The sequence below is a fragment of the Talpa europaea genome (assembly GCF_964194135.1).
Source record: "Talpa europaea genome assembly, chromosome: 7".
Lineage (NCBI taxonomy): Eukaryota > Metazoa > Chordata > Mammalia > Eulipotyphla > Talpidae > Talpa > Talpa europaea.
Window position 1 is genome coordinate 899,848 of NC_140074.1, and position 27,482 is coordinate 927,329.

The 27,482-nt window shown below is 65.7% G+C and overlaps 1 protein-coding gene across 2 annotated transcripts in view; it reads right to left on the minus strand.

Moving 5' to 3' along the window:
- Positions 1–2,141: 2,141 nt before the first annotated feature.
- Positions 2,142–27,482, minus strand: part of OLFM1 (olfactomedin 1) — a gene marked incomplete at both ends in the record, with an annotated part of 30,751 nt that continues 5,410 nt past the window's right edge. The window contains 6 exons of one of the 2 annotated variants that reach the window (XM_084237605.1): positions 2,142–2,816; positions 8,478–8,584; positions 15,096–15,315; positions 17,132–17,287; positions 21,237–21,386; positions 22,785–22,934. In XM_084237605.1, the coding sequence (XP_084093731.1) occupies positions 2,142–2,816; positions 8,478–8,584; positions 15,096–15,315; positions 17,132–17,287; positions 21,237–21,386; positions 22,785–22,934 (1,458 nt within the window). Of the gene's footprint in view, positions 2,817–8,477; positions 8,585–15,095; positions 15,316–17,131; positions 17,288–21,236; positions 21,387–22,784; positions 22,935–27,482 lie in introns of those variants that run through there. The other variant, XM_084237606.1, reaches the window with a different exon arrangement.

Sequence of the window (27,482 nt, forward strand, 5' to 3'; positions counted from 1 at the left end):
CGGGCTCAACGGGCCTCCCAGGCCCTGCAACCACAGGCCTCTCGGCCCAGGTGTCTGTACTTTCAGGCCTCCAGGTGTCTGTACTTTTCGGCCTCCTAAGTGGTTTTGCAGGAACGCGACGTCAGGTGTGGTGAGGAAACCCGGGAGGAAAACAAAGTCGCAGGTGGCGGCCACGGGGGCTGGTGGTGGGAGCGAAAGGGCCCGTGTTACCCCACGCTACCCCCGCTCCTCACACACCGAGCTGGGGTGCAGGGGCAGGTGAGCGGAGGGGGCGGTGCAAGAGCCGAGATGCTCCTGGGCGGTGGGGCCTGGGAGTCAGCGTGCTGGGTGGCGGGGCCGCCCACAGGCACGGGCCGACAGTTGTGGGGCACCGAGAGGTGGCCCCGGCCAGGGAGGGCGGGCCCAGGAGTGGCCAGCACTTGCGCCCCGCAGCCGCCCCAGGGGCCAGGGTTACCCTGCTCTCACCCAGGGAGCTGGAGGGTGCTCACACCACGCTGACAGGGTGAGAAGTAGACATTGGTCACTGCCCTCCTCAGTTACCTGACCAGAGGGGGTGGAGAGAGAACTGGGGCTTCTTTCTCTGTTTCAGCCTGCATTTCCCAGCTCCTGGGCAGAGCCTGTCAGCAGAAGGGAGCTGGGCCCGGACCCGCCCACCAGGCTCTCCTCGGGCACCGGCTCCTGCATCCTCGTGGGCACAGGGTCCAGGACCTGCGAGGGAGCTCGGCCGACTGACCGGGTTGGGCGTGCTCAATGCCAGCTCTCGGGCTGGCTGGCACCCCATGGGCCCACGGCCTTCCACCTCCCCCCACAGCCCGCGCCACCCGGAGCCTCTCGTGACGGAGACACTCGCCTGTTCTTTCTCTGCTGGCCCCGACCCCAGTCTACTGCAGACCGCCTGGGGACGTAGCGGTGTGGCCTGTCCCGGGCCTGCTCAGAGGACAGGCCGACCCATGTGCAGGCCAGGGTCCCAGCCTCCAAGGGGGTTCACCTCCTGCACCCCCATGGGAGTGCGCCGGATGGCCGGGACCTGGGCTCCCAGCACCCCCTCTTTGGCTGGCACCTGCCCCGACCCCTCCCGGGCCCGTCAGAGAGCCTGGCAGTGGGGGTTCGGCGGGGAGCCTCCTGATACACCCAAGGGCGGGGCTCCCAGCGCATTCCCAGGCTCAGACTGGGCACAGGTCTCCCGAGGGGACCCCTTGAGCTCGGGACACACCTGCATACCAGACGGTCCCCAGCACCTAACCCCCAGAAATGACGAGCGAAGCCACGACGTCTCCTAGTGTTTTATTGTTCCTCAGCTAACCGGGTGTACAAAGTTCCCTCGTGTTGACTTAAAAACGCGCTTTCCACGCCGCCACCTGGGGCGCGCGCCCGGGGGCGGCTCGCGGCTGCGCATCTGCTAACTGAGCGAGGGGAGCAGGAGTCCTTTGATTATTATGGACACGAACGTGATTATCTCTCTAGAAGGGCGAACACTGATTTTTATTTTCTTTTTCAAAACAAAAGCCATCCACGTATTAACCCGACTACGGCATTGCGTCACGACATTCGCTGCGTAACTGAACACACAAAGTCACCACCTCAAGGAGGAACGGACGGACACTGCACAACGTATCTACGGGGGACGGGGTTCCGGCCACGCGGGCAGCTCTGCCCTGCGCTGACCGACGGCGAGGGCTGGGCGCCGCCGGGTCCTCGGCACGGACAGCCTAAGACGCAATGCATGGCTGTGGGGGGCCAGTGAGACTAGCTATGTGGCCCGGGGCCTCGGGGAGACGCGACGCCACGTCCATCGGGGCTGGCCACGACCTGGGGGTGTCCATGGGCCCTAACAGCGGTGGTTCTGGGGCGGAGTGGCCAACAGTCAACGCCTTATTTCTTGGTGTGTTATTTGACCAGAAAGTGGGCCAGGGCGGGGCGGGGACCGGGACCCTGGGCTGCAGTTCCAGCTGCAAAGAGGGGGTTTCCTTCCCGAGCCCGTGGTCTCCGGCCGCGGCTGGGAGTGGGAGAGGCAGCACACCACGGCGGCAGCCCCGCGGCGGCGGCCTCTCCGGCCGGGTCCCGGGGATCATCTTGGCAGCTGTCCTCGGGGCCGTGAGCTGGGGGCGGCTGGGCCCCTCGGCCTCGGGCAGCGGCTCCGACTACAACTCGTCGGAGCGGATGACGTGGAAGAGCGTGACGTTGTAGAGGATCTGGTGGCCGTTGTTCCAGGCGTACAGCGCGCGGTCCTTGGGGTTGTAGTCCAGCATGGAGATGTGGGAGTACTTGTTCTGGAAGGGGATGTCGATGTACTCGTAGGTGGAGGCGTTGGTCTGGTAGGCGTAGTGCACCTTGGTGCCCCCCGAGTAGCCGTTGGTGACATAGAGCGTCCCGCAGATGATGAAGGCCTCGCCGGCGCTGCGCTTGGGGTAGCTGGTGTTCCAGGTCTGCAGCGCCTGCAGGGACACGGGGTCCAGCTTGCTGATGACGATGTTGCCAGCGTTCTGGTTGGTGGCGTACACGGCCCACAGCCCGTTCTCGTCCACCATGAGGTCGATGTCCGAGTGGCCGCCCCAGGCGTAGTGGTACATGTTGTTGTAGCCGGCGTAGTCCAGGCTACGCGTCTTCAGGATGGTCTCGGTCTTCAGGTCGAACCTGATGACGATGTGGCTCTGGAACTTGTTGAAGTAGATGGAGCCGTTGTACACCACCTGCCCCGTGCCCGACCAGGGGTGCGGCAGGCGGTGCGACGTGAAGTTGTCCGTGGTCATGAAGTCCGCCATGGACTTGTACTCGCGCACGAAGCGGTTGTTGTGGTAGCCGTCCATGTACCAGACCTGCGGAGGGCAGACCCGTTAGCTGGCGGGCGGCGGGTGGGGGGCGTGGGGGTGGGGAGCCGGCCAGGAGTTGGTTTCATTTACTTGGCCGAGAGGGAAGGAGCTGAGAGACGGGAGGGGGCGGGCCTTCCTCCAAGCCCACGGGGCACTGCTCCAGGGGGCCGGGCCAGGCATCCAGCTTACCTGGGCCTGGCTGGGCCCCGGGATGCCCAGCTGCAGGGTGCACAGAGAGAGCTGCGCCTCCTCCCGGAGGTCTGCACTCACAGGAGCAGCGCGTCTGACCAGCCTGGGTGGGTGGACGTGACCACCTGAGCTCCAGAGCCGCGGGGACGGGGAATGTGGGGCGGGCACCAGAGGTCCAGGGACACCGGGACATGCCAAATCCCCCGTGATCTGGAGACCAGCCCCTTCACATGCCTCACGCGGAACTGGTGCCGGACACGACTGACCTTGAGCCACGTCCAGGAGTCTCTACCCCTCCGTAGCTTTTCAGCCAATAAAGCTGAGGCCCTCTGCTCCCAGCCCCGTCCCCTCAAACCCTCTTACCAGGGGACCGATCTGAGTCACCTCCTGCCCCTTGCAATCCCTGCAATAAGCCGACTTCTCAGGACCTGGTGTCTCATCCCCTCCACTGTGTCGGGGACACCCCAGGGCATGTCCCTCCTGGCAGCCGCCAGAGACCCAAACCACCACGGCCCCCGTCGAGCCTCCTGCAGGGGACATGTCCAGGCTGTGGGGCGGCTGCTGCTCCCCGACCGAGGCCTGCACTTCTTTGGGGGAGGTAGGAATGTGGGGGGTAGGCTGCTGTGCTTGAGCCCGCCAGGAGGGTGGCCCAGGAGGGGCACAGCGCCCCGCTCCGAAGGGGGCTCACAGTCTGGCTCAGGCCGCAGTGCAGGCCTGGCACGGAGGTCGGCTCAGCAGGGGGTGCCGGGGCTGAATCACCCGTGAGTCACGCTGTGACCACTGCCCCGGCCAGGGCGGGGCGGGGCCTGCCTAGCAGCACGCGGGCTGCGGGGGCTTCTGCTGCCGACACCCCAAGGCGTCACGTGCAGGAGCAGCCGGGCTCGGGGCTACGGGGCGGAGATTCGGATTATCACTTAAACGCTAGTTCGCGCGAAAGCTGTCGCGACTGTGCACAAAACACTTTAGTCATTTTCCACCAATCCGGGAACAAATGAGAAAGCAGCCCCGCTGGGCAGGGGCGCGGCTGCCGCGGAGGCCGCTCCCCGCGCATCTGTCTGGCAGCGAGGCAGCTGCTCCATCCGCCGAGGCCGCGGCGCCGGCTCCTGCTACTCGCGTTAAAAATTTAAAAAATCCCAACCTTGCTCCTGAGGCCTCCTGCGGACGCCAGAGGCCGATGGGCTGCTTGTTTTTAGTGTTTTTTTCCAGCTGGGTCCGCTGGAGGCTCTGAGCACCCCACTCCGCAGGCCGGCCCCGGTGGGGGGTCATGGGCTGGGCTGGGCCGGGGGCGCTGGGGGTCACCGGCCAGTGCGGCCCCAAAGGGCCTTGTGCGGCTGCCTCCTGGGTGGGCCGCCCTTCTGAAGGCTCGGTCGGGGCCCGGGTCCCAGCACCCGAGGGGGCTTCCCTGCCACCTAGGCCGGGGCCCAGTCCCCGCCAGCAGCTCCCCGAGGGCCGGGGCCTGTCTGCCGGGCCCGTGGCCGCCCCAGGGCCAGGCTCCTTCCTGAGGACACACCCAGGTGAGCCTGGCACCACGTCACTAAGATCTCCAAGCCACCTTCTCCCCCTGTAAACTGGCAAATGGAACACAGCACAACACAATTTCCAGAAAATGCAGCTCGGGTGGGAGGGGAGCCAGACAAGGAGCAAAGCGTTTAACAGCCAAGGCCACTCGAGGGCCGGCCAGTTCCCAGGGTGTCAAACGCCCACCGAGGCTGAGCGTGAGTCTCGGGGGCGCTGTGGCGGCCCGAGGGCCTGGGCGCTGGGACCCTCGGCCCTTGTCCCACCTGATCTCTCGAAGGCCTTTCCTCCCCTCCCGTGCACTCGGCTCAGATGGAGCCCTCGCTCGGGACGCCCCCGCCTCCGGCCTGGCGCACCCGGGCGGGGCGCCCGGAGGAAAAGCTCCTCACTCCTGCTCCACCGGGTCCCGGGGACACCTTCGCGCCAAGGCCGGCCTCTCGGCCCTGGGGGTGGGCAGGTGCAGGTGCTTGGGGGACACTCCCGGCTGATTCCTTGAGGTGCAGGCGGCGAGCGCAATGCCGGAGTCCGTGCTGGCTGGGAGGCCGCTCAACTGGGCATCTCGGACAGCCTGGTCTGGGGCCCACCCCTCGATTCCCATTAGCAGGCTCAAGTGGCGGCCGTGGCCCAGGTTTTAAAAGCCTGCTCGCGGGTCATGATGTGCCAGCTACGTCACAAATCCTTGCTCCAGCCACACACGCGTGTGCAGACCCTGCCCACATCCCCACCGCGGCCAGCGCAGCCCCCCAGCCCCAGGGGAGGCAGGCAGCCAGTCCTCCGACAGAAAGGGCACCGACGTCCTCCCTCCAGGCCAGGCCAGGCCAGGCCAGGCCCAGGCAGGGCTTCCAGGATGTGTGCGGCCCTGCCTGCAGGCGGGGACCAGCTCAGTGGGCCTGGCGGGCGCAGCCCGGGCCCGAGGTGGTGCTGCTGGCCCTGTGGTTCTGGGCAACGCCTGCTTTCCTGTGCACGGGGGTCGGGTTATCAGGCTCTCCCAGTCTCTGGAAGGACCTGACCTCTGTCCACGGAGACTGGCGGTTACCCAGCTTCAGGCCGAGACCAGAATAGGGGCGACACACTTGGGCACCGTCCGTCTATACACGGGACACTCCGTGCCATGCCGCCTGCTCCCGATTCTCTCTGCCCCACCCACTGTGGCACCCGCTATCACCCCATTTCCAGACCAGAAGACAGAGGCCTGAGCCAGGGTGACGTCCAGGCCACAGAGGCTGGAGGCAAAGTCGGGGATCCCAGTCCAGTGCTCCAAACCATGGGCTCCCAGCCAGGGGGCACCTACTGGGGACACCCCCGCCTGCTGGGTCTAGACCCAGTTGCTGCTAGCACCCCCTACCCCCTACTGTCCAGGACTGACCCTCAGTGGGGGACAGCGCGATGTGGTCCCAAAGAGGGCCCTGGGGGCGCTGCCTGGCCCGCGGGTGGCAATTGCTTTGGAGTCCTGAGGCCACCCTAGGAACCGAGCTGCCCTGCAGAGCAGGCCCCTGGGGCGGGACGAGGGGGTGGGAGGCAAGACGACTTCCTCCCGCTCTCCACACTCCATCCCAGACTCGCCTGCCAGAGCCCGTTTCGTCCACCTGCTGCCTGGCCTGGGACGGCTCAAAAGGCCTTGTGAGGCTGGGGACATGGTCCTGGCCTCATCCCTCAGGTGCTGCCCACGGCCAGTGTGCGGGTCACTCAGTTCAGAGGGGGAACTGGACTCTGGAGGTCTCGGGGGACAGCCTGGCGTGGGGGTGCTTGGGGAGCCCCGTGCCATTGGCATGTGGGTGTTTACCAGTGCCCCCTGCAGCAGCTGCACACAGCTGGTGCTTAATGTATGCATCCAGGAGGGATGGTGGTGGAGGCATCTGAACCGGCCTGGGGCTGTCCACCGAGGGTCTGGCCAGGCCACGTTCCTCCCCGCTCCGCCTCTGGCCATGCCCTGGCCACGCCCTGGGCGGCAGCCAGCACCGAGCTACACTGACCTTTCGTGTTGGGGCGATTCATCGGCCCCCCGCGCGTGTGATCAAAATTGCAGGGAGAACAAGGAAGAGCAAAACAAACACACGGTTTGTCCGATCAATGCGGCGGGGCGGCCCCTTGCAGGCGCTGTGCTGAGCCAGCTGGCGGGAGCGGGGTCGGGGTGCCCCCCCACAGCCTCGCCGCGCTCAGACAGCCCCCGCCTCCTCCAGCCCGCGCTGGGCCAGCTCCAGGCTGCTCTCCTGGGGGGCGATCAAGTCATCAAGCAGAAGAGACGCGTAACCATCAAGGGCACCCATCAGCCCCTCGACAGCTCTGCCAACACCCCCTGCTCTGGGAGGCACACAGCTGGGGCCAGCAGGCGCCCTGATACGTGGAGGCTGGAGGAAGAGCACCCGCCACCGGGCCCTGCACCACCGGGAGCGGCCGGGAGGCGCAGCCGCCGTGGCGGCCCCGCGGTAACTGCGCGTACAGGGCTTCCTCTGCGCCCTGCTCATGGGGGCTGGCGCTCAGGTCCCAACAGGCCTGCCTGAGTTTTGGCGTGTGCCTGGTGGGAGGAGCAGCTTGCAGGCAGGAGGTGGGGAGAAGGCAGCTGGGGATGTGGGGACTCAGCTGGGACGGCAGCGTCTGCGGTGACACGGGGCAGTGAGAGCATCCGCCCCTTGCCAGGGGCGCGCCGGCCTCTGGGCCCGGTTTTCCCGTCAAGATGCGACCTTGATGCTGGAGGGCGGCTGGAGGCCCCACCGGGAAGGTGGCTGCGCCCACACCCCGCGGTCAGCAGGGGTCCCGGCCGGCACCACGGACTCGTTTTGATTTCTGTGTGGTCACTGCTGTCGCCACCCCTGGGAGGAGGGCTCGCCTGGCCCTGCTGAGCGGGGTCGCCGGCCAGGGAGATGCGGCAGGGTCTTAGCGAACCCGGCAGCACCCGCTTCCGAGGTCCAGAAAACAAGCCTGCAGCCGCCTCCCCCCCACAGCCCACCGGCCGTGGCCTGGGCCTCGCAGCCGCACCCCTGCCCCGCGGTGGGTGAGACAGACCAGAGCCACTGTCCCTGCCCCCGCCGTCCTCCCGGAGGGGACAAGGAGCCAGCACTAAGGTCCTTCCTGCTGTGAATGTGCAGACCTGGGGTGCCTGCGGGGTCGGGGGCGGCTCCGAAGCCAGAAAGCCCAGGAGCGAGGACACGACGGTCCTTTCTATCCAAGCCACCGACACGAGGCTCTAGAAGCTTGGCGTTCTCAGCCCCTTTCTTGATTGGGCTGGGGAGCGGGGTGCGTTTTCAAGCGTTTTCTAAATATCTTGCAAGTTCTCGCAGGCGGGCAGGGGGCTCCAGCCGGCGGGGGGCTCATGGGGGCTCACAGGGCAGCCGCAGCTGTGGGTGACAGGGGACTTGGAGTGGCGGAGCAGCTGCCCTGCACCAGCCCTGCGGGGACTCTGCCTGGGGGTCCCTCAGGTGTCCCGTCTCGGGCACAGGTGGCACCCAGGCCAGGCAGCCCCTTCCCTGCCCACTTCCTGAAGGGCTCCCGCCAGGGCCAGGGCCCTAGATCAAGGCCAGCGGAGCTCATCTCTTCTGGGTCTCCCCGGGGACGCCCAGAGAAGGCACGGCCTCCTCCCAGAATCAAAGGGGTGCATGTGTCCCCCCAGCCTTGGAAGGGATGCAAACGAGCTGCAAAGGGGGGGCAGCAGCACAGGAGACCTGGGGCCTCAACAGGGCCCGGGAGTTCCAGCCCTGACACAGGGTGCGGCCTGCCCAGCTGAAGCGCCTCACCAGGGAGGGCTGCGTGGCCGGCCACACCTGCCCCAGCGGCGCTGCGCCCTTGGGCTGAGGCTCTGGGTTGCACAGGGACCTGGGCCCGGCCCAAAGTCACCAAGCTCCCTGGTCCTGGGCCCTGGAGTGACCAGGCAGGCGGGTGGCAATAGTTTGAGGATGGAGCCGGGTCCCTCGTCCCCTGCGCTCACACCAGTCCAGCTGGCCTGCCGAGCCCACGCAGGGCACTCACCCTGTTGTCACCTTCTGGGGCCAGCGGGTCGGTCATCCAGGAACCAAACCTTGAGCCAGAGGTCTTGATGGTCACGGGGTCGCTGATGCCCGTTAACTTGCCACAAGCTGGAAGAGGGGACAGCACAGGGAGAAGAGTGAGTGCCTGGCTGGACCCCACTGCTGGGGCGAGGGTCCCCGCCCTCCCGCATGCATGGGGCCGTCGCCAGGCTCCAAGCTGGGCAGGCCAGGCTGCTTGTTGCTGACGCCCTGCAGGGAGGCATCATGTGCTCTGGGGGTCAGGTGACCTCGGGTATGGCCCCAGGAACACCTGCTGGCGGGTGGAGGCTGGCCCGGCTTCTGGTCACTCAGCACTGGTGGCCGGCCTGGGCCAGCCCTTGCTCTTCCCACGCTCTGGGAGTCTCTAGGCTGCCTCTGAGGGCTGGGGCAGCCACCACTGGGACTGCACCCCAACTGGACCCAGCCCGCGCGCCCGGCCACTGTGGCTTTCCAGAATCAGCCTTGGCTCGAGGGCGAAGTGTCGAGTCAGGGAAACTGAGTTCTCCCTCTCAAGGTGGGGACGGCGACGAGGCCTGGGTGGCCTGGCCCCCCTTTCCTGCATGCCACGTCTGCCTCTCGCACGCGTACGTGTGTGCACCACATGTGCACACATGCACACGCCCGCACACGCACATACACACGCAAGCCCAGCCGCTTTGGACGGAGCCTGACACCCCCGGGAGATGGTCCCCAGAGCAGAGGGGCGGCTGGGAGCGGCCACGGGGAGGGGCGAGGCCCGGCTCACGCTGCCTCTGCAGTCTGGGTGCCTCCCGCCTCTTCCTGAGAGAAAACGAGGTGTTTGTGCAAGAAAGGCGGCCCCTCGGACGCCGGCCCACGCCTGCTGCTCGGCCTGGGGGGCTGGGAGCCGTCTGTGAGCAGAAGGCCGGCTTTGCACCGCAACCCCCGCAGCGCCGCGGCCGGTTCCAAAGTCCTGGGGGCTGCGCACCGGCTGCTGCCTCCAGCCCAGACCCGAAAAAGAAACCCGCGCTGCGCCGCTCCCCACCCCGCCGGGCCCGCTGCAGGAGGAGCGCGCCCACGGGCGCCAGCCCGAGCTCCGCGGCGGCGGGTCCGCAGACGGTCACTCCGCGGCCGGTGGGTGAGCTGGGCCTGCCCCCGCGGAGGAGCGAGCGGGGCGGGGCCGGGGAGACCCTTCCACTGGGTGACGGGGGTGGGGAGGGGCGTGGGTAGGAGGGTTCTGGAAATCTCAGGAGGTTCCTCGCCGTCCTCCGGGGGGTCGGTGGGTGCACCGAGGGCTTCCTGGGGAGACATGGGAGAAGAGGGCCCCGGGCTGCACCCTCGGGCCCCAAGCTTTGTTCCACTGTCCCGGGGGGAGTGTGGGGCCACACCGGGGGACGCTGAGTGGCCACACAGCCTCGGGCTCCTGGAGCGTCCCCGGAGGCGCGCCCTGCTGCGCTGGGGGAGGTGCTGCTGGCTCTGAGGGGGCCCGGAGCAGCCTCGCCCCAGAGGGTGCCACCGTTTGGGGACGCCAGGCGGAGACCCTGCTGGCCTGTGTCCCAAGCGCGGGTGCGCTGGGTCCTCGGCCAACACCTGGCGTCTGCGACCTGACTGCCCGGTCCTCTGAGCGAGTCTGGGCCGCCGCGCCCTGCGGGCCACCTGCCGTGGGCCGGACTCTTGTCCTCAGAGGCAGCGGGGGCAGGTCGGCCCCCAGCTCAGGGGAGAATCCCAGCAGGAGCCCGCTCGCCCCCACCCCCCCGCAGCACCCCCTGCACCCCCGCCTGCCCGCCTCCTCCTGGGCTCCTGCGAGCGCCCTCCTCTGCCCCCGCCCACCGCCTCCACTGACCACGTGAGTGGCCCCACGCCCGGGGGCTCGGCCCTGAGACTCACACTGGCCCGGGCCCCAAACTCAGCCTGGGGTGTTGTCCATGAATGAGTGAATGACCTCTGACCTCTAGCACGTGAAGGCAGAATCATTCATCGCTCAGAAAGTCCCCGCATCGTGCTCTGGGGCCGGCAGGTAGCACAGGGGCGGGGCTCCCCGGCACAGGGCAGATGGGGGGGCAGGACCCCTGTCTACACAGCAGGCCCGTCTCGCAGAGCCTCCAGGACGACCTCAGGGGGCAGGAGGGCTGCCCACGGGGGCGCTCAGGGCTGCACCTCGCTGCTCTGGTGGCCGCGGGCCGGCCTCAGCCAGGCCTGGGCCGCTGGGGGGTGCAGCAGCGTCGCTGCACCGGGGCGGGGCTCCTCCTTCCCCGCCGAGGGGCCGGCCTGGTGCCCTGGTCCCGGGAGCCTGTGGGGCTGGGGTGGGCAGAGGCGCTGCCGGCTGGGGAGCCCTGCTCCCCAAGCTGCCGTTGCAGGCCGCTCTCCGAGGCCACCGGGGCTGGAGGCCCACAGGCCGCCCGCCCTGCCTGAGTCAGGGAGTTATTTTTGGTTCTCCGTCCAGACTGGCGCTGCCAGGACCTCGGGAATTGACAGGATCTAAAAATGCCCCAGGCAGAGCAGAGCCATGCGCAGGGCTGGCACAGCAGCTCAGGGGAGGATCCTTGTCACGGGTGCTCAGGAAGGGGGTGCTCGGGAGGGGGAGGGGAGGGAAGGAGGGGAGGAGGAGGCATCTGGAAGCGGATGAAACCATCTGCCTCTTGCGGTTCCTGGGGAGCCACTTCTGAGCCCCAGCCCAGATGCGCGAAGGGGCCCGGGTGACATTCGGGCCAAGGAACTCAGGCCAGAGACCGGACAGAGGAGGGGCTGACGGCCCCAGCCGCAGAGTGGGCCCCCGGGACCCTCTGGCCCCCGCCCCCAGCCTCTGCATTTGCTTTGGTCCAGCCTTTACTGCTGGAAACCGGGAAAGTAAAGCCGGTGACATCCCTGCGGGGACCCCTTGCGGGCCACGCGCAGGCCCGGCTGCGGGCTCAGCCCCTCGCCTGGGCAGGAGGGCCGGGCGGCTTCACCCGATGAGTCCTGCGCACCCTCCAGAAGGAGGAGCCTTTGGGACTGTGAGCAGCAGTTGGGGCCACCCCCGTGGGTCCTCCTGTGGACGGAGCCCCCTAAACCCAGCCTCACGGGACGCCGAGCCCACACGTGCAGCCGGGATGGGCGCCAGCACTGCCGGCCCGGGATGGCTGACGGGAGACCCGCAAGGTCCGCCGTCCCCGTCACAGAAGCCGGGGGCTGGGGTAACGGACCCGCGACATGCCCAGGGCACACTGGCGCGCGTGGGAACTGGGCACCAGGCTCTGCCTCCAGGCAGCCAAGCCCACTGCGATACCCAGGCCCCAGCACGCCAGCATCGGGGACCAGAGGCGCCCCGGGGGTCTCCAGGGGACCCTTGCCAGGACACCCGAGAGGCTGAGCGCGCCTCCGGCCGGCAAGAAGACTCTCAAAGTCAAGTTTCTCGCTGGCCCTTTGGAAAACACGCAGCCCCCTCCGGAGGGGACCCTCCTGATGCAACAGCACATCAGCGGAGCCTGCAGGGCCTGGGGGCAAGGAGAGGCCCGATTACGAGCCCTTGGGGGAACTTCCGCACCGCGACCCCGCAGGGAACCGGGACACCGTCTGCCAGGCCAAGACACCCACAGTGGGGGGGCCCCTGGAGCCGAGGGGTGGCGGGACCAGAGGGGAAACGACCAGCTGGTGAGAAGCTGCGTCTGGGGCGCCCCGCCAGCCAGGACAGCTCTCGAGGTGCGCAGGTGCGCGGGCAGAGGGCTCTTGTGCGCCGGGAGGACCTCCAGGCCCAGGCGAGAGGCCGGCTGCAAAGCTGGCTGGAGAGGGCGCCTGCTAGCAAGGCGGGAGCCAAGGCTGCGCTGAGGGGCTCCCTTGTCCGCAAGTGCCTGAGCTTGAGCAAAACCCCGGGAAGAGGGAGAAGCGGCAGCAGCTGCTAAATCTAACATCTATCCGCCCGGCTGCCCATCTATTGGCCTGTCTTTCTATCAGCCAATCCTGGCTGCCCCTCCACCCACCCGTTTATCCGCCATCTACTCCCTTCACTCACTCACCCATCCGTCCAGCCCCGTCCATCAGCCAGCCCCCCGCCTGCCCGGCCATTTGTCCTTCCATCCACCCGTCTGTCCATCCAGCCACCCGCTCGCCCATCCTTCCATCCGTCCATCTGTCTGTCCATCCATCCGTCCACCTGCCCATCTATCCATCCATCCACGCGCCCCTGGACCCACCCACCCATCTCACCACACAGTGTGGCGTCTGTGGTGGGAAGGGCCCCGCGGGTGAGTCACCCACACAGGACTCCTACACCTTCGTTTCGTGGAAAAAAAGAAGAGGCAGCCAACGCCCAAGAAGGCAGATGCAGGAGACACACAGCCATCCTCACTGTCTCATCGTGACAAGCCTCCGGCCTCAGTCCCCACAGTTAGGCCATCCCCAAGGGCTGCTGAGACGCAGACCCCTGGCCCCCACCACAGGCTGCATGCCGTGGGGCCGCCGGTCATGGCCTGCAAGAGGAGAGGACTGAATGCAGAAGTGAGAGCAAGAGCTGCTCTCCAACGGCATGGAGAGCCCTGTTTATCTGTCCCTTTACTCCCAAGTCAAGAGTTTGAGTGGCTCAAGGGTAACCATGTAAAAGCTCCAAGATCTCAAGCATGAGGTAACTTCTCTCAGCTTCTAAAAATAGGCCAAGCACAGAGGCACGGCTGCTGGTCCCCGCAGAGAAGGCCCCTCAGGAAGGCCCTTAGCACCTCACGTTTGTAACTTCTTGCTCTGAATTTCCATTTTGCAACTTGGTCCCTTAATTGGAAAGTGTGGGTTTATAATGTAGTTGCTGGCATACACATGCGCTATGCCGGGGAGGGAACAGTTGCTTATGGGGAAATAAGAAACAAATAGGCCCCGACCCCTAGATCCTCTAGAAGCGGAGAAAGGCCTCTCAGTGGGAAGCGGGCAGGGTCTGGAGAGAGGGTGCTCGGGGGAATTATGGGTAGAAACTCAAAGGCTGTGCCCGATAGAACTTATCCTCTCGCCTGCGATTATTAACACAACCCCACAGCCATCAACACTGCAAACACCCACACCGGGACGTGGGCTGGGAAGGAACGGCAGGCCAGCCAGCCCGCCCAGCCCCCTGGGCCTGCCCCAGGTCACCCTGCCCCAAACACCAGGAGCGGGGTGCCAGGAAGCGCATCAGTGAAAGAACGCAGCAGACAATCCCTCGTGCGCTGGCGTGCAGACACTAAGATGGGCTTGTTTTTAAGCTCCCTAAGTAGCATCCTGTCTTCCCCCAGGACCGGGGACTTAAAAGTCACGCCTTCGCTCGGACACCTACCAGAGCGGTAACATCACCTAGGCTGGGAATTGTTTAAACGCAAAGGCTGGCTGACTATCGCCTTGCTTTTCAAATATTCTCTCTTTTGCTTCACTGACAACGCTAAGACTTTTAAAAGTATATGTTCTTGGGGATATTTTCATTTATACTAAGGCACATGGAGTGTGTGTACGTGGGGGGAGGGAGGTAAAAAGGAACGAAGTTAGAACATCAGATACAACCCAAGGGAAAGTTTGTCACAAAGCAAAATTACCCTAAAGTTCCTTTAAGAAGTATCTAATCTATGGGACCTCCCTGGTGGCACAGTGGGTTGAGCGCAGCGCTGTGAAGCTGTGCGCAGCCTCTGCAGCGCGGGTTCGATTCCCAGCCGACCAGGGAGCAACCCACATGGCGTGGCAGACCCCTCCTGTCTCCCCGCTGCTCCCCTCAGCAGTGTCTTCAGTCCCTCTGCCTGTTCTGCTCCCCACTCTCTCTCTGGTGAGTCCTCTCACCCTCCCGCGCCTCTGACCTGTACCCTAGCTCTTGTATAAATAAATCTTTTTTAAAAAAAAGAAGTATCTAATCTAAAACCACCTTGCTTTAAATGCCAGCTAAATGAGGAGGGCCAGTTAGTTTTTACTAGGAGAGCACAGCATGGCACGGGGACTTCAGGTGTGTCGCGTAGGTGTTGGGGTTTGTTGAAGTGAATGGCAGGAATGTTTGATGAGGCAAGCAGATCTCAATCACAAATAAGAATCCAAAGGGGGCCCCCTACCTTGGGGTCCTGCATAGGAAATACGAGCGGGACCCGGGAGCTCCGAGGCTCCCAGGAGGGAGCCCTCACATGCGGTCAGCGGCAGCTACACTGTGATGGGAGGTTTCATATTTTATGCAAACAATGCCTGCGTCAGTACGTCAAGGAGCATCTGCAGCCCTTGTTCTCAACCTGGAGGAAAGCTGACGTGTTTCCACCCTACTAAGCTTGTGCTTCAAAAACGCACCCCCACACACGCGCACACACACGCACACACATTCCGAAGGTCCCATGTCACAGCAGGCATCATCCTATTTTTGTTTCAGATGTGCAACTTAGTGGGGTCTCTGAGTCGGCCTTCGCACGATCACAGACGCGGCCTAGAACAGACGCTGCTCTCCTGGATCTCAGGGTAGCCCTACCCAAGAGCCCCAGGCCAGGGCGCTGTCCACGGCAGCACCCCCGCCGCCCCCGAGGCAGAGGGCGCTGTCCACTTCAGCACCACCGCCGCCTCGGGCGGTGGGCGGGCGCTGTCCACTTCAGCACCGCTCCCTAAACCTGTGTGTGAGCAGAAGGGGGCTGTGCAGTGCCACGCCCCCACAGGGTGCTGGGCCTACCTAGTTTTTGCATGCATGCACGGAGCCTTTCTTCAAGATTGGACACTCTGCTCTGAAGTTCATCGTAGTCATAGGCGCCAATTTCCTCTTGCAGCTCGTTAAGCACTGACGTCAGATTCTGGACCTCCTCTTTAAACTGCAATACCAATTTGGCATCGGCCTTGTACTCTTCCAACACAGGTATCAAAGGCCTAAGTTCATCCATTTTCGCTTTTATCGCCTGCAAGGTTAAAATAAGCTGGGTTCAGAGCGATGCGTGCAAAAACTTGTCACACCCTGCCTTGGCCTGGCTGCTCCCTAGGTGAGGGAAATGTGCATCCTCCCACTTCATTAATGGGTTGATTTATTCTGGACCAAATGAGTTAGGAGAGCATATTAAACAGTCTTCAGAACACCAACATATTTGGGAAAGGTCTTTATTGTCAGTTTAGAATGCAACATCTTAAGGTTACATGCTTTAAGTCACATACACAAAGTTTTTTTTTTCTTTTTCAAAAAATGCATTGACAAGGGTTCAAACTATTCATGAAATGCAGCTACAGTCGCATGCAAAAGAGGATCCTGGTTGTATTCAAGGTTCCTTAGTGATATGGTGCTAAAGATTGGAAAATAATAGTAAAAATGCAGGGTGCAAAAAGCTGTCTGGCCCTCTTTCATGGTTACATGGGAGTGGACTGCCTCTTCAGTCACTGCAGCATTGAAAAAACTCTTTTAAGTTAGCCCTGCAAGCAAGAAAATGAAATACTGTTGAAGAACTAGCTCACTAGCCTGCCCTACACAGTTAGCCATTCAGGGACAAAAGTTCTTATGGTCACTGCAAAAATCACCCTTCACTGCTAGACTTAGTTTAAACACGCTGGTTTAACATCGCTTAGATTCCCTCGCAGCAACGCCTGCTGACATTTTTAAACGCAATGAAAGCATGGTAAGAGGTAAGGGGCTGCTTTCCTTCCCCCAGAGCCAGGCTGCCCCCAATTTTGGAACTGGGGGACAAGTTTGCGTGGACAGAGCTTGCAAAGACAAGCCAGCCCGCGGCGGCTGAGTGCTCCGCACCTGCCACGGGGAAGGGAGTCCTGCCCTTCAAGGAGAGACACAAACTCTTTTAGGCTAGGCCGGTCAACCTCTTCTCAAGATAATTCATGAGGACGTGTCAGGAGCCAGGACATGTCCATCCACCTGCCTCCAATGAGAGCGATCAGCTTACTGTGCCTCAACGGGATCAGGCTGCTGTTCTTTTATTTGTAATAGAGATTTATATCTTCATTAGCTCACCATTTCATCTATATAACGTATGGCTTTTGAAAGCGAATTAGTTCTTGCTTCACGCAGAGAGCACATCAAAGGGAAACATTAGCATAAAAAGGGCATGAAGACTGAACGTCAGCACTTCTAGTCAAGCAAGGCTGTGGAATTTGACCTGCTCATTTACATCTGGGCGAGGTTACTAATTAACATGCATGTATACCTTAATTAAGGTGCATATCATTTCTCAATTTGGTCGCTTGGAGGCTGAGTAAACTCGAGACGTATATACACATATTTGCATACATGTATATATGACTTCAGGGCAAACGAACTCCGACTTTAACGCCCGGAGTCCCCTGGATGAAAGGAACACTTACCGCGAGGTGAGAAAGATGTTGGTGTCTCTCTTTCCTCCCTGCAAACCCACAGCGTTCCCTGTCACAGCTGAATTAGGTCGGATGTGAAAAATTGCCCGGAGTGATCCCAGCTCAGAAATGGCTCTAATCAATTAAGCTAATCCCGGGCTAATGTGATTTACCTGCAGCAGCTGCGGAATGACAAGGACCAGAGGTGTCCCTTCCCTTGAGCCGCTGGGGGTCTGGGCCCCCTGGCTTCAGAAGCCAATCTCTGCTGGTGGCCAGCACGGGCCCGCCCCTCCCGGGGTGCCTTCGCCCACCCGGTGCAGGGGCGGGGGCCTCCACTTCTAAGGACAGCAGCCCCGCGGGGCAGGGAGAACCCTCCGGCCCAAGGGAGGCGCGGGGGCAGCGAGCCTCGGAGGCGGACATACACACCTTGAACTGCCTGGCCAGGTGTTGCTTGTGGCTCTCCTCCACCTGCTTGAACTTGGACTCCAGACCTTTCATCTGGTTCTCCATCTTCTCCACATACTGCAGGTCTCTCTGAGTCCGCCTGTCCAGGACCTCTATGGATTGAGACATGTTCTGCACCTGTCAAAAAGGCAACAGGTTGAGGGAAGCGCGGGGGAGGGTGCCAGACCAGCGTATTTGTCTCCCAGCACACGACGGTGACCTTTCCTCACGGCCAACGTGCTGGGAGCCCGCAGCAGCCCATGCATTATTTACTAGTTAATCACCAGCATCGGGGATTGTTATGACCGAGAACTCCCCAAACAGAGCAAATTGGTTCGGTAAACACTCCCTCGGCCATCTTCAGGACGGGAGCTCACAACCAGGATGCAAATCAGGGGCGTGGGAGCCTCCACGTCCTCGGCGGTCAGAGCGCCAGGTTTATGGCTTCAGGTAATTATTTTTCTCTTGCGGGGGATGTTTCCAGTCTCTGTTTTGCAGGATGCAATCAGGCATAAATATCAACAGAGATGAACAAGCCGCTGGGCGCCCCGCCCCCGGCGCAGTTCCTTTGCCTCCAGAACCTCCCCCAGTGTCGTGCGCAGAAGGCTGCCTGCGTGAGAGCTGGGGCGGGGACAGGGGCCGCCTCCCCTGACCTTGCGCCGCTCATCACACCCCATGACAGGTGGACGAGGCTCCGCGGGCACCTACATCCAGAGCAGGGAGTCGGGGAGCAATCACCCGGCAAATGAGGCATCGCTGTCTTACACCCTCACGGGCGGGTCTGGGCCGAGTCTCGCCTCGGATGGAACTTTAATATTCAACAGGATTCCGGAGCTTGCAAGGAAAACAGTTCCGGCGCGGCCACGCCGGGGCATCTTCTCCGCAGGCTTGTGCGTCCGTGCCAGCGTGCTGGGCGCAGGGGAGGTGGCCGCAGGACCAGCCAGGGCCCAGGGGTCATTGACTCAGAATCTAATCCATTTACTAGGGAGGAAGTGACCTCCCTCACCACAAAGCTTCATTTCTGATTTTTTTGCTGAATTTGAAAATACACTGCCTTCTAGGAACAGAATCTTCTGGGGCTGAAGCTCAGCTCCGCCTGTCGGAGGGAAGGACAGATGCGGGCGGGGCCTCCGCTCCTTACCCCCCACCCCTTGGGGCAGAATAAGAGAGCTCGACTGAGAGGCCTCTTGGCAGAAAAGCCAATTCTGTTCAGCTCAGCTCTCAAAAATGCCTAATATTTGTGACTTTGTGACTTTCCGTGTGAAAATAATATCTACAAAATCAGTTTAAAAATTGAGCTTCGTCCAGCCCCCATATGACGCCTCTGACTCCCTGATCTTTGCTGTCCAGACATCTATGGCAAACTGAAATACGCTCGTGCTGTTTCCTATGTCTCCGCCCCCCTGGCCCGGCCACCGCCATTCTCTTAAGTGACAACTATTTGTCATCCTTCAACGCCCAGCCCAAATGCCACCTCCTCCAGGAAGGTTTCCTGGATAAGCTAAGCCAGAAAAGGCTGCCTTCTCCCGTCACCCTGTGGGCACTGTGCTGGCACAGCAGCGCCCCACGCGCCTCAGGAAGCCCGGGGAGGGGAGTTCACACCCGTGAGCCGCACCAGCCAGTCCCCCAGCGCAGGCGCGTGCCCGGCAGCCGACGGCCGGGAGGAAGGAGCTACTGCAAGAGCGACTCCAGCCAACACCCCTCTCCCCTCCTCTCTGGGCTCGAAGGCAAAGCAAGGGCTGAGCAGTGCTGAGGGCAGGCTGCAGGGTCACGCGGGCCCAGACGCACCTCCTGCCAGGGGGGCCCACGGAGTCCAGGGGGTGCGCCTCACGAATGGTGAATTTCAAAGACTACGTTTAGAAAGCACATCTAAGGATGCCAAGGTACTCGGCCGCCTGAAGACAGCATCGTGCTCTGGGGAGCCGTCCTCCCTGAGCACCCCCGGGCCAGTCAGAAAGCAGACTGCGGGTCTGCAGCGCTCGGCCAGGGGCCTTGGCCGGCGCACCTGCTGGCTCGCCCGCAGGGTGCGGCCCTGAGAAGCTGAGCAGAGGGCTCAAGGTCAGCGGGAAGGGCATGGTCTACCGGTGCTGTGTCCACGAGGCACCAGGTGTGGGGAGGGGCAGCAGACACACCTGGCCTGGGGGACCCCTGCTTCCTAACACGTGGCACCTTTCTGGGTGTCCCAGCCCCGTGTCAGGCCCTTCACATTGTTTATCTCACTGGAACCCCCAGAGGGGAAGGTTACCTCGGGCCCCAAGGACGCCCAGGTTCAGAGGAGGCACATCTCTGGGTCCCCACCCTCAGCAGCCAGTCAGGGTGCTGGCTCGGAGAGCAGAGCTGGGGGCGCCCCCTATGCACTCGGCCGAGGCGCTCCTGGGGGTCCTCTGCACTGGCCTGGGGCCAGAACCCTGGGGGCTTTCAGCGCTGTGGCCAGACCCCTCCCAAGAACCCTGCGCCAGTGCGTGGGGCAGCCCCTGGCTTGCTGGCTCCTGAGCCGGCAGGAGGGCGCCGTGGAGGGACGGGAGGGAGGGCCAGCCCCGCCCCCCCAGGGCAGCAGGCTGTGGGCCAGGCCCGGCGGCCCCGCCTCTGAGGACGAGCATCCATTAGGGCGCAAAGCACGGCTTTCAATTTTTAAGCAGCAATGGCGAGGCCACGTGGCCAGAGAGGAGAGCCCCAGGCTCGCCTCCCCAGGGGCTCGTAGAGCTTTCTGGAACCCATTTCCAGCTTTCCATCACTCACCAAACACCGCCTCCCCAGAGCCAGGGCCCAGCCTCTCCCGCCCGCAGCCCCGGGGCTCAGCGCCCCCCTCGTCCTCCACAGCCCTGAATAATTAAAGGCCCAATTAGGCTTCTGTCCACTCTGGTGCTAGTGACTGTCCGTGGAATCTGTTAAATGCATTTTCCCTTAATTCTTTCAAATGATCTCCTCGGGCGGCTGCAGAGGACAGAACAGAGGAGGACTCTTCCCCCACCCCCAGCCCCTCAGACCCCCCTCAGGCCCCGCACCTGCCCAGCAGCTGGAAGCCAGTGCAAGCAGGGGCACTATGCCGGTCTGGGGAGCGGGGCTGGAGCGGGGGACAGAGCCTCGGGCGCCCGCCCTGGCGCCAGCAGCGCCCTAGCCTGGGGCTCAGGCATGAGGGAGGGAGGCCTGGCTGAGTCGTGTGCGTGTGCGTGCAGGCGTGAGGGGCAGGCATGTGGTGAGTGTGCGTGGTTGCGCGTGCGTGTGTGTATGTGTGCGTGTGCTGTGTGTGCATGTGTGTGGCTGTGCGCGTGTGTGAACATCTAGCTGGTGTCTCTGGTGTCTCTGAGACATCTACCCGCTGTCTCACGTAACTAGCCCCTTTTCTTGGCGGGGTAAGGAACTGACCTCCTGCCCTGAGTAACTCCCAGGGGACCCCGACAATCAGCTCCTGAGAACAGAGGGTGCCTGGAAGGGAGGTACCAGGAGCAGCCCCGGGGCCAGCGGCCGGCTCTGGGACATGGGGTCGGGGTGCTGGCACCCGCTGCTGGCTGCCTGGTGGGGTCACACGCTGCCACTTGCCGTGGGGTGACGGCCCCGCCTATCGTCACACGACTCGGTGACATTAGCTGGAATAATGGATTCAAAGTGTCTGCAGCCGGCACAGCGGTGCCCAAGTGGCCACGGAAGGGGTGAGCCGAGCAGCCTCTGCCCCAGCAGGCGTCCACAGAGGTGACCGGCTGCCCTGCCCCCTGGCCGGGACCCGCCTCCCAAGCGGGAAAAGGTGCCGGGGGACCGACGGAGCCCTCTGGCCACAGGCCGCCCGGTGCCTGGCGGCGCGGAGGGGGAGGGCCCGGGCAGCACCTTGGCGGAGCCTCAGGGACCGGGTGCCGACTCAGCCCTCGGCCTCCCCTGGGGAAGCTCCGCCCGCCCGCCAGCCCGGCCCCCTCCCACCCCCACGCCGCCATCCACCGCCCCCCACCCCTCCCAGCCAGCTGTCCCCCACCTGTGCACCCCACCCTCCCTCCACAAACAGTCTGAGCGAGGACCTCCGGGAAAGAGCAGCTCGGAGCCCAGCCAGCCCGGGCTGGTGTGCACACGCGCGTGCACACAGGGAGTGCACACTCACCTTCTCCAGCAGCTGCCTCAGCTGTTTTGTGCGGGCATCCCGGGAGCACATGGTCTGCTGGGGGGCGACCACCGTGCAGATACACCTGCCCTCGCTGTCCTGGGCGGAGCTGTACACCTGCCAGCTCTCCTCAGGGTTGGTGGGCAGCACCTGGGGACAGGGCGGGGGAGAGAGTGAGCCCACAGGGCAGCGCCCGCGCCAGCCCTGGCCACGACCCGTCCCCGGGAGGGAAGTGCGCCAGCCGCGGGGGGAGAGGTCCCGACAGCCTCGGCGGGCCCGGCCGGGGGAGCCCGGCGGCACAGCTCTGTCTGCAGCTCCGTGGACGGCTGGAGTCTGGGCACGTGAAGGGAGCCAAATCAGGGAGCAGCGGCCAGCAGCCGCGAGCTGGACGGAAGCGAGCGAGGCGGGGAAGCAGGGGCCGCCTGACTCACAGCGGCACGTAATTCAGAAACCAGAGCGCCGCCCGGCCAGGCAGGCGGCCGCGTGCAGCCCTGCGCTGCTCTCCACGCCGGCGCCCGGCACCGCAGCCCCCCCGGGCTGCAGCCTGAGCCCAGCCCTGTCCCGCCCGGCTGGCCAGGGCCGCCTGGACACCCAGCTCCGAGCAGGCGGCCGCCTTCGAGCCATTCGGCGGATGCGACCTAGTGGCTGGCCACACGCTGAGTAGGGGTCACCCCAGCCGCGGCGCGGGGCTGGCCGGAGGGCCGGGAAGCCGGGGCTGCACAGGCTGGGTGTTGCCTGGCCACCAGCGGTGGCCCTGCCGCACCTGGCCACGCCGCCTGGGGAGCACCCCCCGCCGAGCCCTCCACCCCTGCAGCTCGCCCAGGGGATCGGTCACCTCCGGCTATTTTCAGCACGGGGAGGAGAAGCTGGGGGGCTCCGCAGTAGCAACACATTGCACTCCATCCACTCCCGGGGCGCGGGACCCAGAGGCCAGACCCAGAGCCCGCTCCGGCCTCCGGCAGGAGCCCCTTGTGGGATCCCAGAGGGCAGGCGAGGTGAGGGGGGTGGGGTCACGGGAGCCCCAGCGCTGGCCCTCGCGGATGCCCCGGTGTGGAGGGAAAGGCCCCTTCTGGGAGCCCGGCCCCTGGGCCACCCGCGAAGCCCTGCCCGGCCGCGCTGGCCTCTGACCCTCTGACCCATCCCACGCGGCGGGAGGGGGCTCAGAAGGCAGGGGGGGCTGTGCTGGGGGGAGCCCCACCCGGGGCCCCTCCGCCCTCGCCCCCGTCTGGGACCTTGTCTTGGGGGGAGACGCAAGGGGCCGTGGGGGGCAGAGCCCTCCAGCCCCCCGCGGCCCCCACTTCGGGGCGGGTCCACCCCGGCTTTGACAAAGTAGGGCGCCCGGGCTGGACGGGCGCCGGCGGGGCCGGAGGGCGGCTGCGTCCCCGCCCTGACTCGCCGAGTGACCTTGGGCCGGACCGAGTCCCCCCGGCCTCCCCGGCGCGCGAGGGACTTGCCGGAGTTGGACGGGGCTGCGCGGGTGTCGCCGCGGGAGGGGCGCGGGCCCGGCGGGGCGGCGGGCGGCTCCCCCCGGCCGGCCGGGGCACTTACGCCGGTGCTGCGGTCGAGCGTCCCGCCGCTGGCCGCCGAGAGCCGCGTGGTGTTGAGGCCCACGAGCGCGGGCAGCGTCTGGGACATCCAGTTGGTGATCATCGCCATGGTGCTCAGCACGACCCCGATCTTGAGCAGCGGCACCGACATCGCGCCGGACTCGCCTCCCGCGCCCGCGCGCCGCGCCGGCCCCGCGCCCGGGCAGCCTCAGGCGGCGGGCACCGCGGCGGGCAGGGGCGCCCGGCCGGGTCCCCGCGCGCCCTCGGCCCGCCGCCGCCCGCCCGCCGCCGCCCCGCGCGCCCCGGCCATGGCCGCGCGCCCGGGCGCCCGAGAGTGGCCGCCCCCGCCCCGCGCCCCGCCGCGCCCCGCCCGCCCGCGCCCGGCTCCCCGCGCCCCGCGCCCGGTCCCCGCGCCCGGTCCCCGCGCCCCGCGCCCCGCGCCCGCCGCCGCCGCCGGGAAGGGCCGCCCGGCTCTGAGCGCTGCGCGGGCTGCGCGCGGGGGCCGCGGCCGGGAGGCGGGGACACGGCGGGCGGCGGCGACGCAATCGGCCCAGGAAATGGGTGGAGGATCCTCGGCGCGCTCGGCTCGGCTCGGCTCCCCGCCGCCCCCTGGCTGCCGGCAGCGCGGCCTGCACGCGCCCCCCAGGCCGCGCGGCCCCCGCTGCCCCCGCCGCGCCCCTAGACGCCGCCGGGGGGCCGCTCCGCCCCCGGCCTGGGGGCCCCCAAACCAGCTGGGAGGGTGCTCATGGCCCTCGCAAGGTCTCCAGCGGCGCCGGGCGAGGGGGCCGGGCGCAGGGCAGGTGCTCCGGGCCTCGGCGGGGGACCCCAGCGCGGCCCCTGACCACCGCGGGCGCCACGCGGGCGCCTGGGAGGGGGCAGCCGCGTGGGTTTGGGGCTCAGGGCTTTGGAGCTAAAGGGCCACACCCAAGAGGAGAGTGTTACGGGCGGGCCCTGGGCAGGGCCCGTCCGGGGCTGCGTCCCCTGGCTCCCCTGTTCCCGGTGCCCAGGCAGGGCGGGCTGCAGGCCCCCCACAGCAGCCGCAGCCACACCCCAGACCTCAAGCAGGGGCGGCGGGCCTGGGCCCGACACACCGGCTGGGGCTTTGGAATTCGCAGGTTCCCAAACGCAGGTGGAAGGCGCTGGCTCCAGCGCCCGCCCGGCGCGGCCGGTCCTGGGAGGGGGCCAGGCCGGGCACGCACTGCCCCTGCCAGCCACGCACCGGTCTCCCTTTCTGGCCGGGCACTTGGAAGAAGGGCCGGCTGCCCGGGGCCCCCCAAGGCGGCGGCCCCTTCCTGGGGCTTCTCCCCTCTGGGTTTGTAGCGGACTCGGCCTCTCGGCGGTGCTGGCCGCGTGCGCTGAGCCCCGGGAAGGGGCTGCTGGGTTTGTTTCCATCGACGCAGGCCCCGCGGAGCTGGCCGCAGCCGGCCGGCTGCTGGGCACCGGCGCCACCTCCCCAGGCACGCGGGTACTGCAGGCTCCGTGCGAATGGCCGGGCCTGCTCCAGGCACCCAGCCCCGGGCACGCTCCCCGCCTTCCCTTCCCTCCCCAGACGTGTAGCACCCGCAGCGCAAGTCCGCCCGGCGCGCCCCCTCCCGCTGCAGCCGGCCGCTGCCACGGAGACCGAAGCCGCTGGAGCAAGTGCAAATCCAGGCCCTCCAGCCACACCACTCCCAGGCGGGCTCAGGAGTGCAAGATGGGGGGGGCGGGGGTTGCTACAGCAGTCTGGGCAGCACCCAGAGGCGCAGCACAGCCCCTGGGCCAGCAGCAACACTGAAACCACGTCCGCACGCAGGGGGAGACCTCACCCCAAGCCAGGGCCCGAGGGGCAGCTCTGCGCAGCCGGACAGCCTGGCCCCCAGCCCTGGCTCTGCCACTTACTGCCCGTGACGCCTGATGAAGGCCGCTAGCCCTCCGTGTCTCGGCCCCCCACCTGTCCAGTGGGTCTCCCCACAGTGGCCTGCCTCTGGGGTGTTGCAGGTGAGATGCATTAGTGCCGAGAGGGCACTAATACCCACAGAAGGCACCAGTCCTCGTGCCCCCTGCCCAGCAGGACCACAGCGTGCTGACCGGGGCAGGGCCAGGGGCCAAGCGCCCATGGGAGGCTGCCTCCGGCTGAGCTGGGTGCCCATTGCGGGCACTGCGGGCAGGAAGCGGCTCCAGCGCCGGTGGTGTGGTCAGTGGCGTGTCCGCGGACGGGCAGGTCAGAATTTAAAGAACTTCTGGTTCGATTCTGGGTCAGTTGTGCCCTGGGGGCTCACAGTCAGTGCTCTCAGGCTGAACAGCGCCAGCTTGGTGGGCGTCTCCGCCAGAAGGGAGCCCAGGTCATCTGCAGGGGTGCTGGGAGCTGCTGGGCAGGGGGTCCAGGCATCAGGGGCTGCCCTGGAATTCCATCCCACTGCCTGGGGGCCAGGCCGCTCGGCCTCCTCTGTGGTGCTAAAACCCTGTATCACGTTTCTCCCGAGGCTGCTGTCATGTTGGGGTGCCAGGGAAGGCTCAGAGCACCCCCTAAGGTGTGGCTGAGAAGCAGAGACAGGCACCTGCAGTTACTCAGTCTGAGCTTACCAAAGTGGACTGCACCCCGATTCCTACAGCTCCCCGTGACTCAGCTGACCATGGGTGGAGGTCAAAAGATTTGAGGGTGAGGGGAGAAGCCAGCTCACCCCACCGATGCCTTCACGTCCTGCCACGCCACCATGTTCTCGGTACTGTCTGCACGAGCAGACGCTCTGCCCTCACCCCGCCTCCCCGACGGAGCGTGGGGCCAGGACAGGGCGGAGGGGTGGACGCAGCCCCACTCCATTCCAGCGCGGCCCCCCCCCCCACTGCCACACGCCTGCACCCCACCCTCCCCTTGCTGCCTGCCCTGCTCCCGCACCCTGCCCTGCACCCTGCCGCCTTCACCAGCGGGGAGGTTCGAGCAATCTCGTCCCGCTCACCCAGCGCCAGGCGCGGCGGGAGGCTCGGCTGCCAACGCACTTGAAAGGTCACAGAGGAGCTTTGACTGAGTCAGGACCACGCGCGTGTCCAGAGCAGAGCGCACCCTGGGAGGACAGTCCCGGCCCGTGGGCAGCGCGAGTGTCCTCAGAGGAACGTGAACCCCCATTTCCACACGGCGACCCTCGAAGCAGGGGAGCGCTGGCACCTGGGCAGCCACCCAACGCTGACGGAGCGGGTGCTGCTGATGCCCAGACGGGCAGGACGCCCTCACCCTCACAGAGGCAGGTGGCCGGCCAGCAGGTGAGGCCTGAAAAGGTGAGCTGTGCCCCCCCAGGTGGGGCTGCTTTCCCCAGGCCTGGCTCAGAAACAGGGGTCACCTTTGCCTTCAGATGTCCGGGTGTCTGGAGACAGGCCTTGTGACCCCATTCGTGAGGGCCCCCAGACCCCCACCTCCTAAGGCGGGGGTCAGGATTTTGGTGTATGACTCCTGAGGGGACTCGAGGCCTGGGGCACTCAGGGGCTCACCCCCAGCACACGTGACAGCGAGTGCACCAGCTGCATGTGGGGCTCGGGCTCCGGCTGCTGTTGGGGAAGGAGGCCCCGTCCTGCCCACACCCCGCCCTCCCCAGACGGGCAGCGCCCCTGGGGGCAGGCTTGCCTGCGGGAGAGGCCCGCCACAGCCCATTCCCCAGCTGGGGCCCCAGGTGAGGACGGCCAGCCTGTGCTTCTCGGCACGGGGTCACCCCAAAGGGCAAGGCTGGGATGCCCCTGCTCTCTAAAAATATGCGGGTTCCCCTCGAGCTACTTCTGCTGGGGGCAGGAGCGGGGGGGGGGGCTGCCCAGCCCCTTCCTGCCAAGGGCCTCTTCCTTCTCTGGGGGAGGAACATTCTAGGAGCAGAAAGGACTGTGTGGAGCCCGGCGGGTGTTGCTGAGCCCTCTCTCCAGCAGCCCTGCTTGGCTGCCGCGGGCAGTGCCGCCAGGGCCCCTCCACCGAGCACTGGCTCTGGGCTGACAAGGGTGGACATGGCAGACTGTGGGCAGCACGCTGCTCCCTGGCCTTGTACCCTAGCCGTGCCTGGTGGCCTGCGGTGCCTCTCTGGGGGGGTCTCCCCAATACTCCCCCAGCCAACAAGCTGCCCGGTGGCCTGGTGTCTGGCCGGCGGGGGTGAGGCCAGCAGCCCCACGGGGCAGGAGGCCTGAGTCACGGTGCCGTGGCCGGCGGGAGAGCAGTTGGGCCCTCCCTCCCCAGGACCGCTGCCCGCCTGCCAGGAGGGGGCGCCAGCCGGCCAGGGGGCCCATCCACACCAGGGCGGCGGGTGTGTGGGAGCAGCCCAGGCACCAGGGCTGGCCAGGCTCGGGTCCAGGTCCTTCCGCGGAGGCAGCGTGGGGCCCATTTCAATGCCCCGACGGAGCCGCCTCCAGGGCCCCACCCCATGGCCACGCTGGGGCCGCTCCCAGCCTCACCCCAGCCCTCGTCTCCCCAGGCAGCCGACGAGCTCCAGGTTCCCACCCCCCTTCCAGAAAGTTCCACGCCATTCTCTTAAATGCTGCCCCCCAGCGTGGCCCAACGACGGGAGCCACAGCTCACGTGCTCTTAGTTGCCCGGCAGAGGGGGGTCCGGTCCAGGGGTGGCGCTAGGGGTGTGGACGGGCTCCCCCTCTGGGCGCAGAGGCACAGCCTGGCCTCTGCTGAAGGCGTGGTGACGCTGCCGAGGTGGAGGGTGACGTCACCATGAAACCCCAGAAAGCCCCTTGGGGCGCGG